The sequence below is a fragment of the Cheilinus undulatus genome, linkage group 22 (assembly GCF_018320785.1).
Source record: "Cheilinus undulatus linkage group 22, ASM1832078v1, whole genome shotgun sequence".
NCBI classification, from domain to species: domain Eukaryota; kingdom Metazoa; phylum Chordata; class Actinopteri; order Labriformes; family Labridae; genus Cheilinus; species Cheilinus undulatus.
The window spans coordinates 16,455,192-16,477,485 of NC_054886.1; the positions used below are offsets into that span (position 1 = coordinate 16,455,192).

General features: G+C 39.3%; 1 protein-coding gene across 1 annotated transcript; it reads left to right on the plus strand.

The window, feature by feature from the left end:
- Positions 1-5,681: 5,681 nt before the first annotated feature.
- LOC121504589 (solute carrier family 2, facilitated glucose transporter member 4-like) lies at positions 5,682-22,153 on the plus strand. Its single transcript, XM_041779509.1, has 11 exons — positions 5,682-5,940; positions 7,583-7,678; positions 12,017-12,177; positions 15,963-16,087; positions 16,273-16,388; positions 16,634-16,796; positions 17,308-17,495; positions 17,600-17,704; positions 20,061-20,162; positions 20,254-20,457; positions 20,565-22,153. The coding sequence occupies exons 1-11, from the start codon at positions 5,908-5,910 to the stop codon at positions 20,790-20,792; spliced, it is 1,521 nt and encodes a 506-aa protein (XP_041635443.1). The 5' UTR covers positions 5,682-5,907; the 3' UTR covers positions 20,793-22,153.
- Positions 22,154-22,294: the final 141 nt, after the last annotated feature.

Below are 22,294 nucleotides of genomic sequence, written 5' to 3' on the forward strand. Positions count from 1 at the left end.
AGGAAGGGGGCGGGTGGGATTTATAGGTCCTCATCCTCCAATCAGAGACCGCCCTGCTCTATTGACGCGTTTACACGCAACGTCTCATCATACAAAGCTGCGTTCACAACACTCGGACTCACTAACACTCAACAACAACTGCGCGAAGGAGAGGTCTTTCTTCAGACAAAATCTGAGGATTTGAACGAGCTATCTGTTAAAATTGTACTAATTATTTCTCATTATATGGGGTTATGTTCTATAACAGAATTTTCCCTTCTTTCAAACCAGACTATACAAGCTTTCATGACAAAATTGAGTTTTTTTAATGTTAAATAGCTCAATATATCAGGTTGAGAGATGAAAAAAGGGCTGATGCAGGTCATTAAAACCCACTCCAACATAATACATAAAAGTAAGTCGTATGAATGACTTGTCACTAAATAAAGCTTTTAATAAGATATGATGTTCTTAAACGCTCAAAAAGCAGGAAGCTGCCGAACACTTGAATGCAACGTGTCGTAATCATGACGCACAAGAAACCTTTTTTGCTTTTTTTCTAGTCCCTTTTACTGGAACTTGGAAAAAAAACCTTTATGCATGCTGTGCACAGCTAAAGTAGTATTTAAGCATTAAAAATCGACTATGTAATTCCCAATTTTTATGTAAAAACGGACATACTGCATATTACATCATCCACTTCATATCTCCCTAGATGACCAAAGAATCAACGGTGGTGGATGGCCCCTCTCTCTTGCTGCAGGACAGAAAAATATAGAAGATCTTTCATACCATCAGCAATAAGACTATATCATTCTCCCATAAACAGATGAGACTCCAGACAATTGAATTTCCCTTCAGGGGTAAATGAAGCTATTGTATTGTATTGTATTACACTATGTGACATCTTAATGAGTTTAATGACAACTAAATAAAATTGATTTAGAGATTATTAAATCATCTACCTCTTTTCTAAAAAAAAAAAAATCTTTCAAATTTCAAATATCTATCTGAGCGATTCATATAATGTTTCTCTGCTCTGTTTCACATACTGCATTTCTATCAACCTAATAAAAACTCCTTGTCAACACAAACAATTCAAACACAATCAAAGCACTTGTCTCAGTGGCAGTTACCAGAATGATATATCAATAAGACGCTGATTAAGTTTTCCAATTTAGAACTTTTTATGAGCTCAGCACTTGCATACTTTACCTTATGTTTTCACACTGAGTCACTTTGTTCACTTCAATAGCTATTGGTTTTTCCTTACCTAAATAAGAAAATTATTTTTCCAGTGACTTAGTGAGAAAGAAATAATATAAATTTCTGTAATATCAATGAGGAATTAATGCTTAAAGCGTTTTGGCAAAGTAAAAGTGCCCTGTGAATTAAATGCCAGACAGAGACTGCTTGACTTTGTTACTGTCTCTATTTGTATCTTCTGCTTGTCTGTCTGTGGTCTAGTTAAGAAGCCATCCCTTCCATGTCAATAATTTCTAAAACATGCTTTTTTAATGAAAGAACTTAGCAATCCTTGAGCTGACATTATATTTAAAAGCATTACATAACTAAAAATGCACAGTTGCCTGATGCAACACCTGACAGAGAGAGATGAACCTGCACTGTGCTCCTGTCTCTCATCTCCAAGGTCAAATGTCTACTTCCAATCAACATGCCTAGAGCAGAGAGACTGACAGTCACTGCCTTATATGAGGACTATCCTCCTGGATGCATTTTGACAGATCTAAATTGAAGTTTTGAATACATCTAATTATAGAAGTAAATTCAGACAAATACACTCTTTAATACTGTCACTTTACATCTTACTTGATATGTCTTTTAGATGATCTGATATCAAGCAGACAACCATGGACAAAATTTACACTGAAATAATTCTCATTTTTTAAAATTTTCAGTTTCAAAAAGTTCTGCTTTCAGACAACAAAATACATAAAAAGAGTGAGCTCGAAGGATTTGAACATAAGGGGACCAGAGCTGCAGAGAATCCCAGGTGCTTGCAGCTCTTTCAGGCCAGACAGCTTCCCTGCTGGCATTCAGTCCTGAACTGACAGGACTCAGAATATCCAAAGACTACGTGATGACTGTCGGTTCTTGTCTGTCTCTCTGCATACGTAGCGGTTATTGGTGCCACTTTGAGGCTTGGTGGCTGTCTGACCTTTGAGTCAAAGTGGTGATGGTGCCAGGGAGTCCACTATAAACTTGATCCCAGTGGCACTGCATATAGCTAAAATAATGAGGTGTTACTACACGACCAGGGTAAAGGAGGGAAGAGGAAATTTGCATGACTATTAATGATGGTTTAATGAGATCTCATGTGTATTTTAACGTTTCCGATAGTGTGTCTAATTTGGCTTGAAAAGTAGGTGATTTGACGGTTGACAATGTTTTATAAAATTGTCAAGCCTGCAGGGATATGGTTTAGAAGTGAAGGAACACAGCAGAAAGCTTTACACATCCAAAACAAACTTGCATTTTTGTTAAAATGTAATATAGTGGAAATGATGTTTATTTCTCTTGGGCTACAAATACTGATAAAATTTGAGGCCAAATGTGACCCTGTTTAATTTACTGTATATTTACACATTTACAGAGCCATCCTGGTGAATTGCTTTATTATGTACTCTTAGTCAAGTTATCTTCTTTAAATACAATTTTTTGTAGATTTTTTTTGTATCCAGGAACAGGCTGTACAGTAATAAAACAACAACCTCCATATTACAATGGATAAGAGATGACAAACCTTTAAAGTCATTTAAAAAATGTTTATCTTTATAGATATTAAAATGTTGATTCAATATGACTACTATCCCTGACTCCCCACTTAGGACACAAAAATGGTAAATGACCATTGTTTCTGTGATTTTGTACTGCTATACCTGAAGACCAGTTTGTGAAATTCAAGAAACGTATTTACTTTTATTTCTGCTGAATGAGACAAGTTGATTCATATCCTTCATGCCCATGTTTGTATATTTTACCATGACGATACAAACAGTAGCTGATTAGCTTAGCTTAGCATAACGACTGAAAAAAGGAAGAGCATGTAGCCTGGCTCCATCGTTGGATAAAAAATGTAAAAGAAAAAAAAAACACCTTAGATGCCCTCTTACAAAACAATCACAAAAACAGACATTAATCAGCAGAATTAAGACCTGTTGGCAGGTGGACTTATTACTTCTGTGCTAAGCGAAGCGTATTGTAGCTATAGCCTTTTAACTGAGCAGACAGTACAGTAAGATTGTCAAATTTTTGATAATGTTAGATTAAACAAGCTCAAATGATATACTATTTTTACATTCAATAGTGCAAAAAAATGCAAAAGTTATGAAAGGAAAAAAAGTCTGAATATTAACCCCATGCTGCACGTGCACAAGAAAAGCATTGGGTAAGCAACACTGGAAAGCTGAGAGAGAAAGAGAGCTGTGAGGAACAACAAAGCAATGACACAGGAACAAGACCCTTTTTTCTGATTGTTTCACTGTAAAGGGCTTAGAAACCAGTCAACACCTCTGCACAAACATGCAGAAAGGTGCAGAGTTTTGTTTGATTGCTGCTGAAATAGTGCTTCTTTCTGCCCACTATCTGCCCTACCCTCTATCACAGCCAACTGTTTTTATTTCTTGAATAAAAAACTGAATATGTTTGGTGAAGTAGCATCTAATTAAGATGAACATGTATCATTAGTCTCTGTTGTAGACAGAAAGTGTTGAGTAGAGACAGGTATGTTACCTGTGGCTCAATGACAGCTTCAAACTAGGAGGTCACTTTTTGTTTTGTGTTGCCAAAAAAAGACAAAATATAATTTGATTCTTACTAGTATCACAAGAAAGCTTAAAATTCCTGTATTGTGACAACTCCAAGCAAGAATGGTATCAATTTTTGCACCAAACTTTTTGTAAACAAGCAAATACAGAGATGAATTTCCCCCCAAATATTGATAACCTTCATAACCTTCATCACTGATATTAGCATCTGACATTAATTCACTCTGTGCTTGTCACACGCTGACACCAACCATGCAGTACAACACCTGCCATCCATCACGCGACTCAGTTTACTGTAACAGGATTTGAACCAGCTGACCCTACCAACCAACACACACACATATAAACACGTACGAGTCGTGACAAGGAACAACATTATTTACGCGTGCCGTTTGTCTGCATCAGTTTAGTGAGTAATGGAGGGCAGTCACATGGTGTGCGTCTGTGTGCTGGTGTGACTTTTTGTGTTTCAGATAACAGTGTGACATACACTCGCTGGCATCTCCAGCTTGGGGACAACACAGCTGACATTTAAGACAGTAAAATATCGCTGAACAGTTTTTTCCAAATTAAAAATACAATCTGTATGGAGCTATATTTCCAGCATAAGCTTAACTTGGATTTTCAAGTTTGCACTTGTAGTTATGTCATTGTTCCTGGCTCTCCCTGTATGAATTCATGTGATACTTTCTGGAAATGCAGCACTGCTCTTGGTTGCAGACATGAACCCATAAACTGTGTCTCAGGGGGCTCTACAACACTGTCCTGATGGTGTAAAGTGTCTCTACATTTAGTCAGAGCCACACACATGACTGTGCTGGGGCCCTCCTGGCTTTAGATGAGGGGTGTCAGGTTCTTCTTCTCCTTCTCAATGTGCGTACGAGGGCAGGATAGGGAAAAGGCAACCGTGGCAAACGCCAAGAAGAGAGTGGCATTGGGTTGGGGGTGTGTCTGTGAAGTGGGTGGGCTTAAATCACCCGATTGAGAGATCTGGAGCAGAAATTTTTCCCACTGAGCTCTTTGACAGTTCTGTGCCCAATGTAACCCTCCCATTACATACACACCCCCCAAAATCCCCGCCTTGGATACGATGACACGCCACTGCCGAATTTCCCTCAATCATACCCGCGCCACTAACCCAGGCGGCACAGGCCAGAATTAGGGTCCACCTGTCGCCTGCTGGAGGACGATTAAGCTTTGTTGTGCGCAACTGAGGGGGGAAGGGTTTGTTTAAGGGGGGTGAGCTTTGGTTTGTGACCTCTTTGGCATGTGATCTGAAATAGAAAGGGATTTATGGCTTTTAGGGAGACAGACAATAGCAGCCAGAGCCTCTCTTTGGTTCCCTGCAGAAATGTTGAGTCATAGCCAGGGCTGTGTTCGATTTTGCCTCAAGTTCACGCCAGGTCCAACACCTGTAAATCCATGAAATCTTCATTATTTTACATTCTGCAGGTGATACTTCAAAGAAGCTTTGGTCAGATGATATTTAACTATATTGTTAATGTTGCCCTCAAGAGAAAGATGGACTGCAAGGTTCCTTGTTTTCAGCAACCTTACTCTTTTGAAGGTCAGTCTCATTATGCAACAGGCCCTGAGACTAAATTTGGCCCTGGAATCTTAAAATTTAGCACCATTACTTTGCTCCTTTTTTAGCATGCTGTAATAAAAAAAAAAAAAACAGACCCACTTTTTTGTGGTGCATCATCCCAGATCTTCTCATCTTCCGTCTCTTGTGTCAGCCAATAGTTGTTAAGACTAAGACAACGTCCTGCCTAGACTCGACCTCTGTAGCAAGACCTCAAGATCAGCCCACTGGGCCTCTTTGGACTGGAGTACCCTCTCCTCCCCTCCCCTCTGCAGAAAGACGTGCATGATGTGGGTGTGTGGGTGTCACTCTATCCCAGCTGAGCGGACACAACACTAAGTTCAAAGAACAGAGGACACACTACAGGACAGGACGCGGCACACTGATCACTTTGGGTTCCTCTTTTGGATTTTACTTCTTCATTGTTTTTCGGCGCCGAAGTTGAAAAAGTTTGAGTCCAGTCTTGTTGTCCTTTTGAGGGAATTTCACGTGTCTCCTTTTGGCACCGGACACATCTGCCATTGACTGTTACTGGGTGCCGGAGCTGCCAAAGTCATGCCGGCCGGGTTTCAGCAACTTGGAGGGGAGGTAATTTTTTTCCTTGACAGCTTTCACACTTTTCAAATCTGGCTTGGTTTGTTTCCTTTAGATAGATTTTTAAAAAAGAATGATGAAAACTTGCTTCACTCTGTGGAATTGTGGTTCTACTCTGATAGCAGTGCATGGTTTCATTTGGTGAGCTTTTACACTTGGGTTTATCTAAATGGGACACAAAAGCACATGTATGCTTTGACTTAACTTAACATTAGATCTGATCTGAGCAAGCTCTAGCATGTATTTAGTACTGTGCGGTGACCTTGTCCAGTCAAATATCTGAGTTTACAGGTCAGACCTCTCAGTGCTGTGGGTTTGTTATGGTCCACCTTGTTCAACTGGTTCCTTTTAACTACCCTCATAAACAACAACCCTTGTTGCATGCTTCCTTAAACTGTGTTTGAGAAATTATCTTTATGTTAGGTGTTTTTAAAAGTTAATGGCTCTACAAGTGGGAAACAAAGTGATGGCTAAGGACAGCAACTCCTAAAGCTGTTTCATTGTCAGTAAAGAGACTGTGTAAAAAGTGTGTTTAACTTGAAAAGTTGATGCTCCAGAAGTGTGGGAATTTCAATCAGCCAAGTTTAGCTTCAGTTTTTAATAAATTCCTTAAACAAGAAACTTAAAATGAAAGACAGCAATCATTTGTGCTTTATATTAATGATGTGTCACAAAATCTCTGTTGAACCACAGCCTTATGCACAGCTTCAATTATTATTTAGTGAAAAGTTAACCAACAGTTAAGCTCTCAGTTGTATGAAGAAATGTACTATGAAATATACTTTGAGTGTATTAGAGCAGAACTGGCTGCCTTGGGTGTTTTCTGCTGCAAGGACAGCCACACACTACCATATACACCCCCTTTGTTTTGAAAACTAAGCAACATTTTGACCAAACAGAGAGGTTGAAAGACAGTGTAACAGACATGCAATCTCTCAGTGCAAACTCATGCATTTAATACAAAGTAGAATCCAAAAGGAGGATAGTTTATAATTAGGCATTTAAAAGAGTAAATGTTTGCAGAATTGACTGCAAATGTTTTTCTGCTTTATTTACATAATAGACAATGCAGATTCAGTATTTATACAAGGGTTTAAAGACATTTAAATATAGGTTTATGATGGCATCAGATTACCAAAATGCCAACCTTTAAATCTTGGGAAAATTGTTGTTTTCTTTAATGAAAGGAGTGAGTCCCTATAGTTAAAAAATGCAGTTACAGTTTTAGAACTTTGCCTTTAGTATTGAGCTGCCTGATTACTAACCCTCTTAGTTGAAGCACTTCACTCTGTGAGGCAAATACACACTTTGTTGGAGGGAAAGACCTCATCTCCCCAAGGTCATCCCGTCAGTCACTGTGTAAACAGGTGCCAGTGGTTGATGGGGAAGTGAGGGGAAGTTAAAGTTCAGGCGTTGTCAGTAAGGAGCATTGCTGCAGAGATTGTATCACGTCGGGATCGCAGTTATATATAGTTGATGTTAGTGGAGTAAGGCTGAGAGCTTAAGCCCTCTTACTCTCTGCCATTATTATGTTAAAAGTAAAAGCCTCATGGCTTTATCTCTGTTCTGAAAATAATAAAGATTTAATAGGTTACTTAACTCACTTTTCTGTTCACTTTGTGTCTCTCCTCTCCAGACGGTGACTGGGACGTTTGTTCTCTCAGTCTTCACTGCCGTCATGGGATCTCTGCAGTTTGGATACAACATCGGTGTTATCAATGCACCGCAGAAGGTAAAAGAAAAGGAATGATCAAAAAACAAATAGCTAGTAAAATCTAGCTGTAGGGTAGTGACATTTAACCAGATGTCAACAAAGTTGATGCTTACACTTTCATTGTTTAACAAGATGTTTGGGGTACAATACCTGACAGAAATGGTGTTTGGAAAATAAACTCTGGAAGATGGAAACAAACCCAGGGACATGATGCTGCTGTAAACACAAGGGAGGCAAATACACACCTAATGGGTAATACATGCAAAAAAAAGGCATATGTACAGTCAGGTTAACACAATCTTAGGAAACAACGATTAACATACTGAAACAGTAGCACCTTTTGCTTTGATTTTGACAGGAAGCTATAATGAATTAATGGTGTGCTCTTAACTTTCGTAATCTTTGTTAATCATAATTTCACAGTCTCCAATTCAAATTTGGAGTAGAATTTGCCCCCCCAAAGAAGTAAAACAACAATGATAACCTGTTTGCTACTGTTGCTTACAGCTCATGTTATCTTTTAACTAGCTTAGCTAACCCTAACATAACAGTTTAAAGGGTTTAACATCAACTGGAAAAGATGTAAAAACCTAGCCCAGCAACTGCTGATCCTTTAGTGTTGTGTTGAAACTAGACAAACCTTCAAACTAGGGCATTACTTCCTTGACTGTAATAGCTAGCTACTATGCTAGCGATTATTTTAGTAAGCCAAACAGTTGACGTTGTTGAGTGTAGCCTACTGTGTTGTGTCATACTATCCAATACCTTTGTTAGCATAACCTCATAAGATACTTACAGTTTGGACACAGCAGTTTACAACAGCAATAACACATTAGTTAGCTAATATTACTGTAACATTGGAAATAAAGCCCTGAGGCCAACCATGGTCCAATAGTCACTGAATTCCTAGCTAGCTCATTAAAGTTGCCTCAAAATTAGCGCCTCATATAGTACAATATCCAACCCTACCAAATGGTTTCATTACAGCAAGCTCATTAGCTATTGTCATTTAAAATACAACAGCGTTAGCATCAGCGTTAGCTCCTGAACTAGCAAGCAGTTGGACTGAAAACCAACAAACAGCTGGGACCAACTAGAGTCTGTTACTCACTTTATATGTAGCTAGCTAATATTAGTTAGCTAAGAGTTAACACATTTTCAAGTTTTTTTGTGTTACACTAAATAATGGTTTTGTTAGTGCGAAATCATGAGCTGCTGATAATTTAGACACAACAGCCTTAGCATTAGCATTAACTTATCTGCTAGTCAACAAACAGATTTGAAATGAAGCCTTTCCTATTGTAACAGGCAACTCTCAAAACAATTTTGTAAGCTTAAAGGGATACTTCAACATTTTGGCAAATTCGCCCATTGCCATAATCCCTATAGTCTTAGTAATAGCTTCATTTCCTTTAGTTGTAAGTGGAAGCTGTTTTTAGATCTGTGGGGCTGATATGCAAGCTGCTCAGCTAACGCTATGGAGACCTACGGTATTTCCAGCTTTCCCTCATCAAACTTATCAAATACACAATCCAACAACTCCAAAACGCTCTGGTGGACAAGTTGTGACCTGCACATTCACCACGCTAAATGTTGAAGTATCCCTTTAAGAGTGGAGCTGAACCCTAAAATTAGCTGTGGCAAACTGTTAATATGCCACTATGTAAACACAGCACTAAAAGTAAGGAAATTTGTGTTTGGTAGATTATGTCTTTGTTGTGAAAATGCTTCTTGACAATAAATCTTATACCATAGAGAAGCCTGTTTATTTCCCTTTTAAATGGAGCTACATTTGTATGAAACATGCATCTGTGGGACGAGCATCAGAGCTGAGTATATGGGTTGCAGCCATGAAAAATTTGCTAAATCTTCTCTGTCAATGCCAAACAGCTCATTTTGCTGTTGCTATTATCTTTTGATTTGAGCTTCTGGCACCCGCAGGTGCTGACAATCAGATGCCTGATTGGCACATGATAGTCAGCATCTGTGAGCACTGGCCCTGCTACAGTCGTCAGTAGGTGTCTGCTCCAAAAATCAGCATGTCATGCTTGACTGATCTGGGTGAGGCCTATGCCATAGGGCAACTTCAAACTGATGTTCTACAAAATCATGATGCAGCATGACTTGGGGGAAGCCCTTGCACAATCTCCAAACTGAAGGCCAAGTTCTATATAACAGGGCCTGTCAGAGACAGGCCACGAAGTGGGCATCCCAAAAGACAACACTCCAAGAAGTCTGTTTCCTCACCCTGCCAGTACTTAGGAGCTGTAGGCTGTCGTCTACAAATTTGCTGTCAAGGTCTGTGGGACAATATAGCTGACAGCTCTCTACCTAGAAAATCCAGAAAAGACTGCACACAGCCATTCCCTGGTCTCATAGGTCTGCCAGGAGGCCTACCATGTCTGCCTTTTACCATCAGGCTTGTTAGCGCTGGAACCTGAACATGTGGAGGAACTTTATGTTCAGTGATGAGTCCAAATCCTGCCCATGACAGTTGGATCATAGGGTTAAAGTGGAAAAGACACAAATAACGCTTTGCTGATTGCTGCAGTGAATGAGAAACATCTTTGATGGCAGTGTGATGGTGTGGGGAAGCATCTCCCTCACTCAGATACTGGGAGGAGGAGGTGCCAGGTTGATGTGGCTGTGTATGGTTGTTCCACACGCTACTGAGGCTCCTGCTGGTTGAATTAATAAATTGTTATATGCCAATATGTCCTGTTTCTTCAGACTTCAATCATCTAAACCCAGAGGAGGGAAGTAACAAGGTACAAATACTTTGTTACTGTACCTAAGTAGATTCTTCATGTATCTGTACTTTACTTGAGTATTTATTTTTCTGAAGACCTTTTACTTTTACTCCTGACACTTGAACACAAATGTTTGTTCTTACTATTTCTTACATTGTCAAAATGGGCTTGTTACTTGTTTTAACTAAAATGGATAAATGAAAGCGTGAACATCTGTTCATAACTCTACATCCCTGAGTGTATCCTCTCTGTCAGGCTGACAGGACAGGTATGGTATCTTCTGGTTTCCTTTTCAAAGTAAAAGCCTGATCATTTTTTTATTTTTCCGTGGTGAGACTACCCCCATTTTCAACTGATGCTTTATCTGAAATGTTTCCAGTATAGTTTATCTATGCGTCTTTACAAACACGGCACCATTTAAAACAGAAACTTGAGAAGCACCCGGAGAGGCAGACCTCCGCCATTAGCCCTATCTCCCAACAGTAAAGAATCCTTTAAAAAATTCCTGGAGCCAGACGGTGATCGGATCATTGCCAAAATCTATTCAGTTCTTCCTTATGCCATTTCTGACATCTCCTGAAAATTTCATCAAAATCCGTCCATAACTTTTTGAGTTATGTTGCTAACAAACTAACAAACGCTGCCGATCACATAACCTCCTTGGCAGAGGTAATAAACAGGCTTTCCAACAGTATAAGATTTATTGCCAGGAAGCATTAGTACAACAAAGAAATAATCTATCAAAAGATGAATGTCCTCATTTTTTGTGTTAAATTCTTTGTTGTCTCAGCTCTAAATACGGCCAGATGTCCTTGTTTATTTTCTTATCCATGTTTCTGATTAAGGAAGGGTGGATGAGGCTGATTATATTTGTTTTTGTTGCATCCTGAAGGCAACAAAAGCAGCTGTTTTTAGGCTACTTATGAAGCCTTCACATGTAAACATTGCATGTGTTTGTGTGTATAAATAGAAAACCTGACTTGCTCTGGACATAGAACATGTAGCAGCTGATGCTGCCGTCTCATTGGCGTTCCAGCATTGAGGCAGACTTAGGTAATGCATGTGAGAAATGCACTGCATGATGGGCCATTATCCTCAGCATGCAGATCAATAAAGAAAAAAACGTTGCAAACAATCAAAATACTTCCACTTCATTCACATCATAAATCTGCAATGTTAGACGTCACAAAAAAGTGTCACTGGCATGTCGTTGCATGTCCACAGTCAATCAGTATAAAGTGAATGCATGCAGAGAACTCAAGTTAAGTCAGGTGAGGTGCTTCAGACTCTGCTCATCTGTTTCTGAGCCTTGACCCTGGATGACAACCACAATACAGCTGGCAAAGACTCAAAGAGGCATGTGAATAAACCAAAATAGAAACTTACCTGGTGTTTTATGAGCATGGGGCATTCTAAGGTGACGGGACCGTTATAATGACATTTCTCATTAAAAGAGAATACTTAAATTTGGTGTTTTTAACAGGTACAAATATCTCCTCTCACTTTTAAAGTTCTTGTTATTGATAGAAATTTTTATTATTTAATTTAATCACTGCATATTCTTCATATGGATAGCTTTCCTATGTTCCCTTCGTATTCTGTGCAGATGATTGAGAAGGACTACAATGCTACATGGATTCACCGGTATGGCGAGCACATCCCCACAGGGACCCTCACCTCTCTCTGGTCTCTGTCCGTTGCCATCTTCTCCATTGGTGGAATGCTGTCCTCCTTCTGTGTGGGCTTTGTCTCCGAGTGGCTAGGCAGGTAGGAAACAAGTGGATACAGTTTCAGTTTTACACCTCACTGGAGCTAATTCAGTGGTGGCACAGTTTGTAATGTTTCAAAAAGCTAAAAAGACCATGAAAAATATGTATATCATTCTTTTTCCTTCTAGACTACAAAACTGCCAAACTCTATTCCATATTAAATGACTGTGTTTATGGTAGAAATAAACCTGGTACATAAAAAATGTTCCTCATTTATCTCATTCTTGTTTTTTTTTTACTCACCTGTTTTATTATATATCAACTGAAAATTCTGCATATTGTACAATATTGGTGCATGGCTGAGTTTACTGATAGGCGGTAACATTGTAGGTGTTAGCCAGGTGGCTAAAGGCCCGCCTCAGCTTCATCTCTTTCCCTGTTTGTAGATTAGCCAGAAGTTAGTTGAAGTGAGCATTTCTTATATGGTGACTGCCATCATTGGGCTTCAAAATGTCTCTTCTGATGCTGCGTCAATGTTTATACATCCATCCATCCATCCATTTTCTATACTGCTTATTTTTCGGGGTTGCGGGGTGGGGTTGGAGGCTGGAGCCTATCCCAGCTGTCATTGGCAAGAGGCAGGGTACACCCTGGACTGGTTGCCAGTCAATCGCAGGGCTGACATATAGAGAAAGACAACCAGGCATGCTCACACTCACACCTACAGCCAATTTTAGAGTCACCAATTAACCTAATGTTTATACAGTGTATGGTAATAACCCCAAACACACATGCAACTGGTGACTATGAATTAAAGGGGTACGCAAAGCTTCTATCACTGAGAACAAAGATGTAGGTTCAAACGTGTTTTGCAAGTTAAAGCTTTGAGGTGCCTGATTAATACTCAGCATATACAGAAGTAAAAAATATCAAAAATTAATTTGCAATATTAAAGCGAATGCATAGAAAAATGCAAACCTTAATATTATATTATGTGTTATGAGCACATTTAAGTTCATTTCTAATGCCTTGTAATGCTACCAGGGGTAGGTATAAAACCACTGAGTTACAGCATGCTGTTAAACAGACCCACTGTTACATTTTCCACTGCAAAGGGTCTTTAAATCTTAATAGTCAAAAGAGGGCAGGCTCATTTTTCTCTTTAAAAACACAGGATAAATCAGCAGAGAGCCAAAAGACCAAAGGTGTCACTGCCCATAGGGGGCACCAAATTTGACAATACCAACAGTACTTCACAGGTGCTTTAAGTACCAGAATACACCATCAATATTCAGTAGTCTTAACATTTGGTTTTAACCAAACTGTACACATATTTTCTTATATCCCCACTTATTAAGTTAGAACAGTAAAATGAGGAATATTTCAGCTCTTTCAGTCTACTACAGCAGTGCCTTCACTCCACGTCTGCATGGATCCAAAGTGGATCCCAAAGCCTCATCATTCAATGGAAACTCTGCCCAGGATGTTCCTCGTAGACCCAGTTACCCTCCGTAATCCTAGCTAGGATGCAAACTGGACTGCAGCCCACAGATCCCACTGGCTGAAAGGGGAGCTTAACAAGCAGGCAGCACTGGGTCAGGAGGGCTGGGTGCAGGAATGGGAGTATGGGTATAGCGTTCAGCCTGAGTGCACTCAGGACAAGGTCTCTCTTAAAAAAGCAGCAGACAGTGGTGTGTCTGATGGGAGCTGACGTGACCTCTGAGGTCAAAATGATTCAGATGCAAGTAATGTCTCCAAAGTACAGAGAGACTTTTCTTGTAACAGTAGATCTTATGGTTGTCAAAACAGAAATGTTTGAACTTCACTGTGCTCTCTTTAAACAGGAATTAGTCTGAGGGGAAAGTATTACCTGCTCTTACTTCAATCTGAATTAAAATATTCAACAGATTGATTACATTACCTCACAGACACCAAACATGTTTTACACATCATTTCACACAGAGGTGATACAGAAACTTGAGCTATTTGATGCACATACTTTGAGACTGTACGTAACATTCATGTTGGCAACACAGTAAATCTCAAAAACAAAAGTGTGAGATTTCTTGGTACACCAGGGCAGGACTGAATTTTCTGATTTAATGCACAGTTTCTGAAATCTTAAATGGCACAGGAAAAGACATTTTTGGGTCATAAATCTGATTATTTCTGGCACATTTAATGTCTCTTTTCCATTGATATACCCCGTGGTTAAATTTAATCATAGCATATTTTCAGGTGTGCAAACCTGGTACTAGTAAGGGTGGCTGTACATTTTTAATGGGTAACTTGCAAGGCCTGAGAACTTGAGAATTTGAGACCTCTCATACGTAAAAATAAGAATTTTTATGGGCTTAAATTTCAAGTGGAATTTAAGGTATTTGAAGACTTTTCAATGATCTACAGGAGCCCTGTGTAAAAGTTTTTAAAAAAAGCCTCCATGCCAGTGATCGCCAGTGTCTGAGACGATATGTTTGAAGTTGTCCGCCCATCTGTCCATTGGTAGATCCAGGCTATTCTTTTAAACATGACATCCAAAAAGTACTTTGAGGGATTTTTAAAAAATGTTTTAACAAATGTCTACTTTTACTCAAGGATAAACTGATAGGTTTTTGAGGTCACTGGTCAAGGTCACTGAGACTTCAAATCATTTTGAGGATCGCCTGACTGAGGCAGATTTACACATGTGCAACATTCATTCCATGTCTTGATTACTGATTTAACTGAGCTCCAGGGACTGTTCAGTGCTTTGGATCATTTTGTATCCATCCCCTGACTTAAACTTTCCAATAACTTTTCTCTGAGTTGCTGGGAGCGTTCTTTTGTCTTCATGGTGTAATGGTAGCCAGGAATACTGACTGGCCAATGGCTGGACCTGTCAGACACAGGCGTCTTTATACAATCACTTGAGACACATTCACTGCACTCAGGTGATCCCCTTTCCACTAATTGTGAGACTACTAGCGCTAACCGTCTGGACCTCTGTTGAATTAGGTCAGTCACTTTGAAGGTGGTAAATATTTTTGCAACCACTTATTTTGCATCACATATTCTTTTAATTAACATCATTTTTTTGAAATCTGTTTTCACTTTGACATTAAAGAGGGTATTCTCTTTAATGTCAAAGATGTCATAAAAGTCAAATTATACTGACCATGAATGACTTATAACATTAGTAAAAATGTTAAACAACCAGGGGTGAATACTTTTATAATATGCTGATGTCATTGTGCTTCTTTGGAAAACATGGGAAGCAACTTCTTTTGCATTTATGTATTTCATACACACTCAAGGTCTAGCTAAAATGGAAAACTGCACATATAATAGGTATTTGTGTTGTCTTTAAGTTTGTTCAAAGCTACTGAACAATGAAAACTTCATGCATGGTTAAGCCACTTACCCAATATATTTGTATGATACTGCCCTCTGCTGACCAAAGTCTGATTGGTTTCCTTAGTAGTGCACATTCAGGCAATCACTTCAGTAACCTGTGAAAACCTGTGGAGGGATATGACAGAAAATAAATTACCATCAGATATCCTCACAATGAAAATGGGCTCTGACTGTGTTTGTGCCTTCCTATGAAAGCACAGTATGTGGTTAGAGTCTATTTCATCAACTATTATCTGGATTATCACAAGGGTTAAAAGGACATTTGTAAATCAAACAGCCATTTCTATGTTGACCAAAAGCCAGTGCAATTAACGTGTATTTTATCAAGTGGCAATGTTGAACTCTCTCTTGCTATACTCACTTAAATTCTGATACCCTTACAGAGGATTTAGAGTGTTGAATCCCACCTTGGACAATGGATAACCACAAATATTCTGGTTTGTTTCCCAGGAGGAAAGCCATGCTCATTAACAACTTATTTGCCTTCATTGGTGGGAGTTTAATGGGAATGTCCAAACTGTGCCAGTCCTTTGAAATGATGATCCTTGGACGCTTTGTTATCGGGGCCTACTGTGGTGAGTAATTCGACCATTTTCTTTCCTCCCTAATTTCCTTTTTCTTCCTCTTTTATGTATTTTAAAACTGCTGAGAATTCAAAGGGTCATATTTGAACAGTTCCTGAGCATTTCTAGTTTTTCTGTTAGCCTTTCATGTTCAGAAGATGTTTAAGTTTCTGCAATCCTAATTTTCTACTGTGCAGGGTTAGCATCAGGTTTGACACCAATGTACGTTGGTGAAATATCTCCTACTAGTCTGCGAGGGGCTCTGGGCACACTGCACCAACTGGCTATAGTCACTGGTATTCTTGTAGCACAGGTAAGTAGCCTCACTATTCACGAGATAATCCAGAAATCATGGAAGTCATCTAAAAACTGAATGTAAAACATTTATGCATGTTAAAGAAGAAACATTCTCACCTCTTCTACCGCTCACAACATTCTTTTTATTTTGGTTCTTCCTGCTTTTTTGGGGGGCATTTTTGTCAACATACATTCCAAGCCTAGTGGTTTTATATGGCATTTTTAATCTCGTTCATTAACACTGGGTCCCTCCTGGTACAGATCCTGGGTCTGGAGGTATTACTGGGCAGTGAGGAGCTGTGGCCAGTCCTGATGGGTTTGACTGTCGTGCCAACCGTCCTTCAGATGGCTCTTCTTCCTTTCTGTCCTGAGAGCCCGCGCTTTCTCTACATCGTCCGCTGCCAGGAGCACCTCGCAAAGAGAGGTGAGCAGAAGAGGAAATGAAGACCAGATACAGGGGATCTTGACGGTTATTTTTGGTAACAAACCTGGAAATCAAAAGAAGCAAACCATCTTTAATTATCTTCATGTCTATCAATGGCATCCTTTCTTTGGTTTGTTAGAGATCTGATAACCAAATCATGTCAGAAATAACTAATTAGTTTTTATCTCATATCAAATTACCTCTTTAGTTTTAAAATGCCGATAAGGAACTCAAGGCAGACCCTCAAAGAATTTTAAAGATTCTGTTAAGGGTTATAACAATCTCTTATCACACGCTGTGCAGTACAGGCAGAGGCAACTAGAACTTAAGTGCTATCAGGTCTACTTGTTTAATGTTTCTCGGGCTGACGGTAAAAGAGCCAGTTTCTATAAGGTGCATATAGGAGATTCATTGGCCCATAAAGCCTTGGTAACGTCAATATTTTGTCCTAAAGAAAGCAGGTTCAAGGATTCTAACACACCAACACGTCTCACTTGTTTTATGCTTTCAGGTCTGAAGAGGTTAACAGGCAAACAGGAGGTGGGGGACCTGCTGGCAGAGATGAAGGAGGAAAAGCGGAAGATGGACATGGAGAGGAAGGTGTCCATCCTGGAGCTCTTTCGGTCCCCGCTCTACCGGCAGCCCATCATCATCTCCATCCTTCTGCAGCTGTCACAGCAGCTCTCTGGGATCAATGCAGTGAGTCTGGGGCGCTGTGTTTTACACTGGAAAAGGAAAAGATCAAAATCGTTAAAAATGAATGCAGTATAATATTTACTTTATCTGTTTACCTCTCTGAACAGATTTTCTACTACTCAACCAGTATCTTCATGAAGGCCGGAGTCCAGAGTCCAGTCTACGCCACCATTGGAGCAGGCGTGGTTAACTGTGCCTTCACTGTGGTCTCAGTTAGTATCCAGACCTGCACTTTTGGCTCTTTTTGTGCACCTCCTTAATTATAAAAGAGCCTAGCTCAATCTTTTTCTAAATAAGGATCAATGAATGATTTAATCCTGTTATGCAACAATGTATTCCTCTATTACTATTTAACATTGTTATCAGAGAGCAAATAAGATAACATGACAGGCAGGAGGCCCTTTCTTGTGCCCTCTTTTCAAACATCCACGCATTGAAATAGGCCAGGTTTGGTTTGAAAGGTCAAGATGGTTCTCTTTAGATGGTTACAGTGTAATATAGCTTAGAAGCACAACTACTGTAGAAAAAAACAAACACTAGGACAACTAAAAATGGACAGACAGGACAAAAATATTAGACCCCTATGAACATTTCATATTTTTTAGTCATATTTTTAAGTATTTCCCAAGTGCTGTTAAACAGAGCAAGGAATTTTTGATGCAGCTTTCCCAAACATCCTTAACTTATTTTGGATGCTGAAATTATTATACTTTGCAAACAGATACAGCATTATTTTAACAAAAGCCAAAAACTACCAGGGTCAAAATCATTAACCCCCCCATGCTAATAGTCAATTGTATCATTTTTGCTGGATAACAGCCTGCAGTTGTTTGTTGTAATTTTCAACAAGTCTCAGGTGCGTCTCCTGAGGAAGCCCAGTCCATTCTTCTTTGCCAAATCTCTCAAGCTCCTCCAGATTTGATGGTCCTCCAGCATGGATCTTGGTCTTTAGTTCATCCCGCAGATTTTCAATGGGATTCAAGTCAGGGCGTTGTACAGGCCAGTCAGTAACATTGGCTTTAGTCTTCTGGAGATAGTTCTTCACCAGTAGTCATGCATGTTAACATGCTGGAAGACAACACGACAACCCAGGCTCAGTTGTGCTGCTGACTGCTTGGGGTTTTCTTCCAGAGTCTTCACATATCCTTCCTTCTTCATGATTCCTTCCACCTTTATGAGATTCCCATTTTCAGGTACACTAAAGCATCCCCATAGCATATTACTCCCACTCCTGTGGTCCAGTGCCTCTATGGCCAAAGAGCTCATGTTTGGTCTTATCCAACCAAAGGACATGCTTCCTGTATGCATAATATTTCTCCAGGTTGTCCTTAGCATACTTCAGCCTGGCTTGAAGGGATCTCTTCTGCAGAAGTGGATTTTTTCTTTTCTTCTCAGTCCATTCCTGTGCAGGGCTCTAGTGATTGACTACTTTCAGACTACAATTCCTGACTTGGCTAAGTCATTCACTAGTGTATTGGCAGTTGTTCTGGGGTCTTCAGACTTATCTCTCACTAGTTTTCTTTCAATAGTCTTTGAAATCTCGGTCTTCCTACCTTTACCAGGCTTGTTCTGTACTGTGTAGCTCTCTTTGAATTTCTTCATGATACTTCTCACTCCAGTTCTTGACACTTGCGCTGTGATAACTTATCCTTCTGTTTTGTGTGCATCATTAATTCTTTTTCTCAAGTCTAAAATAATTTCTTTTGCTTTAGTAGTGTTCTCCAGTGACAGCTCAAACTCTTACTAAAGTTTTAATACTGTGTGTAAATGTGAAGATAACCTTAAGTTTTAACTTGATTTTAGTTTATAAAGACAACGAAAGGAAGAGGCATTTGCAAGAGAGGAAATTTGTCTGAGAGAACTTCCGCTTTCTAAGCGATGGGAAATTGGGCTCTTTTTAGTGATCCGGGTCATTTGGCTCAGGTCAGCGTGAAGACTGACACAGTTCGCTATGACTTTGCTTCAGTTATGCTTGATTTTTTTAAAAGTAATGAAAATATCATGTGATTATTTTATATTTTTCAAGTACAATCTTTCATGCAAAAACATCGTCAGTCAGATCAAATCTGCTAACTGGCTGGGCTGTATGACACACTTGATGTTACACTATCAAGCCTGTGTCCCTAATACTTGGTGTGCCTGTGGTATAGCAGTGTGGAGAAAAGATCATCCCTCTAATCAATCAACCAACACACAGACACACACAAAATGTACTAACACTTGTATGACTAATAATAACAATGACAATGATGATGATGATAGTAATAATAATAAAATAATACTATAAAAAAGATTCTTAAACAGGATCCAGATCTTATCGTGCACATATAGGAGTTTGCTTTTTGTACCAGCTTATTCACGAATGACACATCACTAAACCATTCAAGATTTACTTCTTATTATACAGTTTATGGTTGTCACATAGCTGCTCACACATCAGTGTAGTCTTCTTATGAAAACTAATCAGACTTTAAAAAGCTCAATGTTTGACTTTAGCATCCAAAAGAGGCTCTGAGATGTTACAGGTGCTAACTGGGATAATCTGTTTTCATGCTTTCATATAAACAGCTCTTCCTGATTGAGAGAATGGGTCGACGGACACTCCACATGCTAGGCCTGGCTGGGATGTGTGTCTGTGCCATCATCATGACCATGGCTCTTGCTTTGTTGGTAAGTCCTGTAAAAGTCCCTCTATACTGTGCTTTTACAGATAGTTTTTTGACAGACTTAACAAGGTCCCATTTACATTTCCACCTCATAGGACAGTGTTCCTTGGATGAGCTACATCAGCATGCTATCCATCTTTGGGTTTGTGGCATTCTTCGAGGTTGGTCCAGGTCCCATTCCCTGGTTCTTTGTTGCTGAGCTGTTCTCTCAGGGTCCAAGGCCGGCTGCCATGGCTGTGGCCGGCTTTTCCAATTGGACTGCCAATTTCATCATTGGCATGTGCTTCCAGTATGTTGCTGTAAGTACTTCATTTCAACAGCCAGGGGTTGCATCTGTCCTCAAATGTCTTTTTCATCCCCATTTCAGTGTAGCTCAAGCTGGCCTTATGTTTCCATCTTTCCTCAGGACCTTTGTGGGCCATACGTCTTCCTGATCTTCGCTGCACTCCTCCTCTTCTTCCTTATCTTCACATTCTTCAGAGTGCCAGAGACACGGGGCAAGACCTTTGACCAGATAGCAGCGAACTTCCACAGCTCTGCAAGAGGAATGATGGACATGGACCTGGATATGGACATGGACCTGAACAAGCCCAGCACTGAGCTAGACTACTTGGGTGATGAAAGCATGAACTGAAGAGTTCATAACTAAAGAGGAACTGAACTTAGAACAGCTCGGGATGAAATGACTCCAATTTTTAATTCTTTCACATGTATATTGAGGTCATTTGTTATATCATATAGATATGGTGGTGCCAAAGCAGTGTTAAAGATGAGACAGTTTGGGTGTTTTGGAATTGTCCATTGCTGGTACTGCTGCATTATGAGGTGATGAATTGAGCCTTGAAAACGGCTTAAAAGAGCTGACTGCTATTTGAAGGATTAAGATGCACATAAGAACAAAATGTCTGGACTGCTGGGGCATTGACTGCCTTTATGGTAGGATTTTATTCCATGGTGATGTATTCAGTTGCAATATTGACAAATGGAGGTGGAGAGACTTTGGAATTCCTGCACTTTATCTACAAAGTTTTTAAGAGTTAAACACAAGGATATCAGACAATGAGTATTTTTGCCTTTTGTGCTTAAGCTGGGAGCACTCTGGATATGTAAAAAAAAAAAAAAAAAAAAAAAAAAAAAATCATAAGTAACTGATTAAATACAAAAATAATGACTTATAAGATTAGGATGTCCATACAACTGTAATGGATCCAGGTGGTTACGTGAAGGTTTAACCCAATAAATCACTTTATTCTTGAACTGGGGACAGGCATTAATAATCAATCTCTAGATACTTCTATTGATATTCACTGAATTTCCCTCTGGATTAATAAACTATCTACTGGAACTACCAATAACTTGTCTGTAGAGAACAAAAAATTTGTATACATCCTCTTGTCTACTTCTTTGAATACTATCAGATTAAAATGACAACATCACAGTTTCACTCTCATTTCAGACACTTAACATTTGGCATACTTAGTTACTTTTGTTGATTTGGGGAATGTAATTTGGCTATTTTTATCCAATTTTGGTATCATCAAGTGCCAATCAGTTTAGAAAATATCACCCAATGCCCTGCCCAAATGACTATCATTAATATTCCTCTCATTATGTGGAAATCCACAACAAATACACGCCAAACTGAATTTTCCATCCCGTTGTCTTCCCAGCTTAATTTTGGGCAAAGTGCCATCACACATTTTATGATCTTGACTATTGCACAACCTGCAGAAATGCTATGTTCAAAGAAACATGTCAGTACTTTGTGTGTACATATATTTTTGGTTGTTATTAAGGGTATGTGGGTTTCAAGTTTAAGTTCTTTATGCACTCCCATAGGCATTTTGTTTTGTTGAAAGGAGCCTGAAACAGTAAAAAGAAGGGCAATCTAAAGGGTTGACAGATGATCTTGTCAGTTCTTTTTAAACATCAAGCACTGGGTTTGTGTATTTCTTTGTCTTTGTTAAGTGCATTTTGCTATTTACTCTTTATTGGTGTGTATCACTACCTTCTGAGTATTTGTAATGAGGTCAGAGAGGACCTGTAATTTGTGTACAGTGAATATTAATGCTGTGGTCATGTTGTGACTAAAAGGATGCAAGTACTGTAAATTATACTACATAACACATTTGAATG

What these genes read in the sequence shown, in the direction of transcription:
- LOC121504589 (XM_041779509.1), top strand. Translation starts at nt 5,908, where the DNA reads ATGCCGGCCGGGTTTCAGCAACTTGGAGGGGAG. An exon ending in TGTTATCGGGGCCTACTGTG is followed by an intron (nt 16,088 to 16,272) that starts GTGAGTAATTCG and finishes TCTACTGTGCAG; the next exon opens with GGTTAGCATCAGGTTTGACA. An exon ending in AGCTCTCTGGGATCAATGCA is followed by an intron (nt 17,496 to 17,599) that starts GTGAGTCTGGGG and finishes CTCTCTGAACAG; the next exon opens with ATTTTCTACTACTCAACCAG.